The sequence below is a fragment of the Neltuma alba genome, unplaced genomic scaffold (assembly GCF_004799145.2).
Source record: "Neltuma alba isolate B1F8T4 unplaced genomic scaffold, ASM479914v2 tig00012130_pilon, whole genome shotgun sequence".
NCBI classification, from domain to species: domain Eukaryota; kingdom Viridiplantae; phylum Streptophyta; class Magnoliopsida; order Fabales; family Fabaceae; genus Neltuma; species Neltuma alba.
In genome coordinates, this window is record NW_021636682.1 from 6,610 (window position 1) to 12,582 (window position 5,973).

Consider the following 5,973-nt stretch of genomic DNA (forward strand, 5'->3'; position numbering starts at 1 on the left):
CAACATGAAAAAGATGTATAAATAATGTCAAGAATTAGATAATGATGCAGGGTAAACACACACGAACCAACAAAGGCAAAGGAGATTTGAAAAATTAAAATTGACATTAAGCTTTCTTCCTGTTAAATTTACTATGTGATTTTCACTTTAATAATTATCAAGTTAGAATAAAATTGTCATGACAAATATACTGGTGAGAATTCTCAGTCAGATAATTGTGATCAACCAGGTTCTAAATTTGCTGCACCAGGTTCATGAGATCATTGCTTCAGCTGCCATTGACATCAATTCCTCTTTGCTTCAAATAGCTCTTGGCCTCAACAATGTCCTGAAAACATCTCAAGTAAGCAAGCATTTCTGTGATAATGTTGAACTTAAGACCTTGGAATATCCAGTGCAGAATGAAAAGGCATACCTGCTGCAACAGCAGGGCCTCTTGAGGACAGGTAGGAAATTGCATGAGACCTACTCCAACCATTAATAAGCCATAGCATCCTAAAGACACAACACAATAGATAGGTAGCTGGACAGAAGGTATAAACAAGGCATTATGAGTAGTAGACAGAATATATTCTACTAAAAGGTAAAGAAAACACATGAAAACATGAGCACTCACCAACCAAGTATGGCTGCTTGGAATGGTAGAAGTTTGTAAAAGGCCAACCCATACAGTGGTAATGGCCATTAATAATGTTATAATCTTCACAATATGCTTCATTTTTTCAATCTGCAACCAGTCTTGAAACCTGAATATTTCAACAGAAAAGAAGAGGAAAGAGAAAAACCTCATAATTATTAAATCCTTTTCTATGGTTTTCTCTATATCTGAAACAGCATTTACTTTCAAATGCTTCAAGTTGAGACATAAAATGTGGGTTTCAATGAAGAATGCCAATCATAACACGATGCAATCAGACATCAAACCTATGCACAACGCCCATGACAATAACACTAGACAATAACCTGCATGTTGAAGGCGTTCAAAAAAAGAGCTAGAACACCATGAATACGACAAAAATAGTTAAAAGGAAAACTTGCGAAGTACTGCACAACAACTAAGAACGCTGCTAATACTGATAGAACAGCAGAGCACTCTTTATTTTCAAAACCTGCAGCCATAGGTCAGGTTAAATATCATACTAAAATATAACCGGTCACACACCAAAACTGCCATCAGATGGGATCTCAATGAAACTTTTTTCACTGTTATAATGACTATGATAGTCAAATATAACTCAAAGCCCTTGCGCAATCTCCCGGCATCATTTGGCAGTTTCAAGCAGATATACCACTCCTTAACAGAATCCATACCGCTTGATTAATGTGAACATAAACATTAAACATTTAAATTCATTTAGAATAAGCATAGCCGTAAACCAGATAACATGCATATTGAAGGTTTTCAAACACCAAGATGAAAATATCTAACAATCCTTTTTTTTTTTTGGCCAAACATCTAACAATCCCATGAAAAGTGATAGGAAAGGGAAATTTTGTGAAGCTCTCCACCACATCTAAGAACTCTTTTGCAGAAAGCAGACTACAATAATCACAAGCCATAAATAACGTAGCTTATTCCTCAGGTTGGTCCATGCCATACCCAGGTATTGACTAGTTATTTTCAAAATCTGCAGCAAAGACTAAGGTTAGATGTCATTATTAAATGTAGGTTACAATGAATGAACATTTTGTCCGTATAGTTCCCCAAAATTTTAACTTGGTCCCAACACTTAATTTTCTGGTCACTTGGACCCTATACTCCCTAACATCAGTACTATGAAATGCCGTAAAATTTGGGATTTGGATAGAATTAAAAGGGGCATAACGGTTTCTCCACTTTCTTTTCTGATGCGGCAATGTATTGGTGACTTGGAGAGCCGCATGGATTAGGTGAATTGCCACATAAAGTTGACCGCATTTTTATAGACGCTGACAGCAGAGGGTGTTTTACAAATATTTTGTACCTATAGGGCGCAAGATACAAAGAATAAAGAGCGGAGGACCAAATCACAAATTTAGTGAAACCGTAGGGATCAGGAGTTCATTCTAACCTCAAATATATGTCAAAGCATTTGCAACTGCCATCAGATGGGGTCTCAGTGAAAGTTTTTTCATTGTTCACGATGATTACGAAAGTTAAAATATAACTCAAAGCCCTTGCGCAATCTCCCAGCATCATGTGGCAGTTTAATGCAGAAATAGTAACACTCACGGACAAAATATATACCGCTCAATTAATGTAATCATAAACATGCAAAACTTTCTTTTGTTATTCATTGATTCCATTCATTTCTCAGATCAGGAGAGTTTAAAATCTTGATACTTTCTTTCAAATCCCTCTTTTGATTCCTCTTCATTATCCTAATAAGAAAAGGTTTCGTCTTAATAAGCCTATTTAAACTCTAAAGCGCCTTAAAAGACCCAGCCTTCTTTTCCTCAAACAGCAATACGAATACGATCCCGCGCACGCGCGCACATACACTTTACAGTACTAATCCCTCCCCTTCTGCTTTGTTATGCATTTCCCTGTTGATCATCTTCCCACTTTACGCATACCAAATGCACAAACAGAACAACCACAAACAATAACCAGAGCAACACAATATCATGCCATATTTCGATATATGGGAACATGTATAATCTTGCCCCTTACAGAATCGAAGATGAAAACCAACCAAAAAAAAACCTTTTCAGGGGAAGACACTTTCCCGTCGACGGAGGGATGCTTGTGATTTGTGATGAAGATGGATAATCTCTACAAAGGTGTCTGCTACAGTGTGGCGGCGTTCCCTGACTTGGCTAGGTCTTCCCGACACACAAGTTTCTGCCGCCTGATGTATTAGGACGTTGGAGCGCGAAAAAGCATGAAATGCGTTTGAAGAGGGGAAAATATAATGGGGACTCGATTTTGGAAAAGTTAGAGATAAATCCCTTATTAAAAATTTAATTAGTAAATAGGATTTAGGATGATTGATTGCACAAGAAAAGATTAATTGCACACAAAAGATGATAAATTGCACAAAGAAAAGATAGTTTGCGCAGAATATTATTTGAATATAAGGAATTAGTTCGCACATAAGAGAAGATGACTTGCACATAAGAGAAGTTCATTTGCACAAAGAAAAATTGAGTTGCGCATCGTACAAAAAAAGATCATTGCACACAAATAAAGATACATTGTACACAAGGAAAGATAAGTTGCACAAAAAGAAGTTAAGTTGCACAAAATCTTTATATCCCATTTGCCAATTAAATTTTCAATGGAGAATTTATCCCTAATTTTCCCCTTGTTTTTTATGTTTTATAATCATTTTACTGACAACCTTATAATCACTTAAAAAAAAATCTTTTATGCTCCTGGAGATAAAATTTGGTTACATAATTTTCTATATACTACCTCTAGTCTTATTTATAAGATATAAATAGGGTATAAGACCGGAGGTAGTAGCTTTCAGTGAGTTACCTGTGCTTAGATTATTGTTAATATTTCAGGAGAAAAACTTGCGGTTGTATTCGAACCCTGGGAGAGACAATATGTCTCAAACGGCAAACGCCATGTGTAGGTCGAGGATTCAATATATTTTCAATTTGAATTATTTCAGTTCTTATAAAATTTAGATAATAGACTCCAATAAGTCCAACTTAATAAGCTTGATATATTGATCATGCATGCTTACTTATGGTAAAGTAAGTATTTTAAACCCCTTCAAACGTTGGCCAAAGAAAAATAAAAATAACACTCTTCAAACGACCTTTTTTTTTTTTGGGTTTCTTGGGCTTACTTTTTAACAAACAAATGCAATTTATTAATGGCAACAAGCGGCGAACATCACAAGCCGGCACCATAGCATTTTTGAAGAGGACTTCATCAATTATGGAAATGGAGGAACCATAGCATTTTTGAAGAGGACTTCATCAAACCTCCTGACCCAGTTTCAGTCATCTATCAGACATGGAAGAATTATGTTCAGATTCAAGATATTGACATGCCTACACACTTGCCTATTAATAAGAATACTGTATGGTCTCCACCTCCGATGGGATGGGTCAAGGTAAACGTAGATGGAGCGATGAGTGCTTCAAGCAACAAGGCAGGATGTGGTTGTGTTGTTCGGGATTATGATGGACAATGGATTGCTGGATTTACTTATTTTCTGGGCTATTGCAGTGCCTTTGAAGCTGAGGAATGGAGCATTCTTAAAGGTCTCCAATTAGCTTGGGACCTTGGTTTCAGAAAGGTAATCTTAGAGTCAGATGCAAAAAATCTTGTGAATATGCTGGAGAATAGAAACAGATGCGTGGGAACAAGTTTGGTCTTCGTCCAGATTCAAAGATTAACGGAATATTCATGGGACTTGAAAATACAAGCTATTTCAAGAGAACAAAACAAATTGGCTGATGCTTTGGCCAAAGAAGGATTGTCTAGAACTTCCTCATTGGATGCTTGTCCGCCATAGCTGAGGATGCTGGTTTGCAGAGAGTCTTTGGGATCTGATTTCCCCATGATTTAGTCTTTTTTTATTTGGGCTCTAGCCCTCTCTTGTAGCAAAAAAAAAAAAAAAAAAAACCACAAGCCAGCAAAACAACACTGTCAAATACATCAGAGTACATTGACAATGCTCATTCGATCAACCATATTTAATTGCTCCTTGTTCAGTATTAATCAAATTAAATTAGGTTAATATAATTTTTTATCTTTTAGATTTGTTTTTATTTTGGTTTTGGTCCCTCAATTTTCTTTTCATTTAAAGCACAAATCCCTATAATCTATAAAAATTTGGACTATTTTGAAGGAAAAACACCATGATTTAGTACTTGGGGGACCAAAATTAAAATAAAAACAAACTTAAGAAACCAAAAGTTATATTAACCCATTTAAATTCAATCTGAATCATTTAAAATCAGCTGGATAGTCCAGATTGTGATTGAGCATGAAATGTGCTCCCAGTCAATTGTGTATTGTGATTGAAAGAAAAAACTAGCTACTTGTCAGTGACATTTCTATGCATTTATATCTTTCAGTTTTAAATATCCATCCCTAGTAAACATGACAGATATGAGAAATTTGTCCAAATTCCATTATTAAAAAAACTAATTTTGTAAAAGTATTTGAAATTTGTTTTAAAACCAACACGCAAGCTATTTTTAGAGGATGCCAAATTTTTTAAAGTTATATGTAATTTATTTTTAATTTATAAAATGAAAGACATTTATATACAATTATAAAATAGGTGCATCCTCTGAAAATGAGTTATGCGTCACTAAAAAGCCTAGATGTTTATACATCTTCACACAATTAATTTTTCTAATAATTAAACTATTTTGAAGGAACAAAACCTATCATTTAAAACTTGAGAGACCAAAACAGGATGATGCCAAAACTAGCACTCCATTGGACCGGACCCATCCCATTTTTTGCATAAGCTGCAATGAAATCTGCAGCATAATTTCCCTGTCCTGCAACCAGGGAAAGCTCTACATGAGGCCTTGTACCTAGCAACTTCAGAACTTCAGTGAATTTATTCACACATTGCCACTCAGTCTTAGCTATTAAATGACTGGTAGCAGCTACATATAGCTCCTGGCAATCAGTCTCAAGATAAATTTTAGGATAATGAAAATGATCGCTCAAGAGAATAGCTTCTTTCAGAGCAAGGCATTCTGACTAAAAGGGAGAGGATGCCTTTGCTATCTTGCACACATTACCAAGAAGCAGGCCTTTAAAATCCCTGCACACAATCCCAATTCCAGCACATTTAGGACTCTTATTGAAAGCCTCATCAACATCGATCTTACTCGAACCAGCTGCAAGGGATTTCCAAGATAGTTCATAGTTCCCTTATGATATGACTGCTATTTCTTCTCTGATTCTGAACAATATCAACATTTCTGACTGCCCAAACCTCATTTGGCGATAGGGATGCCGAGGAAACCAATTCCATGGGATCAATTTGAGTTCCCTGGAAGACAAAC

The 5,973-nt window shown here is 35.8% G+C and overlaps 1 protein-coding gene across 3 annotated transcripts; it reads right to left on the reverse strand.

The window, feature by feature from the left end:
- Positions 1-268: 268 nt before the first annotated feature.
- Positions 269-2,853, reverse strand: LOC114723276 (dolichol-phosphate mannose synthase subunit 3-like). 3 transcript variants are annotated; one of them, XM_028909456.1, is made up of 4 exons: positions 2,687-2,853; positions 617-746; positions 416-523; positions 269-328 (listed from the first exon to the last, which is right to left on the reverse strand). In XM_028909456.1, the coding sequence occupies exons 2-4, from the start codon at positions 716-718 to the stop codon at positions 269-271; spliced, it is 270 nt and encodes an 89-aa protein (XP_028765289.1). In that variant the 5' UTR covers positions 719-746; positions 2,687-2,853. The 3 variants fall into 3 exon arrangements, with proteins under 3 accessions (XP_028765289.1, XP_028765288.1, XP_028765287.1); XM_028909455.1 differs by having other exon boundaries at positions 617-1,109; XM_028909454.1 differs by lacking the exon at positions 2,687-2,853 and having other exon boundaries at positions 617-1,147.
- Positions 2,854-5,973: the final 3,120 nt, after the last annotated feature.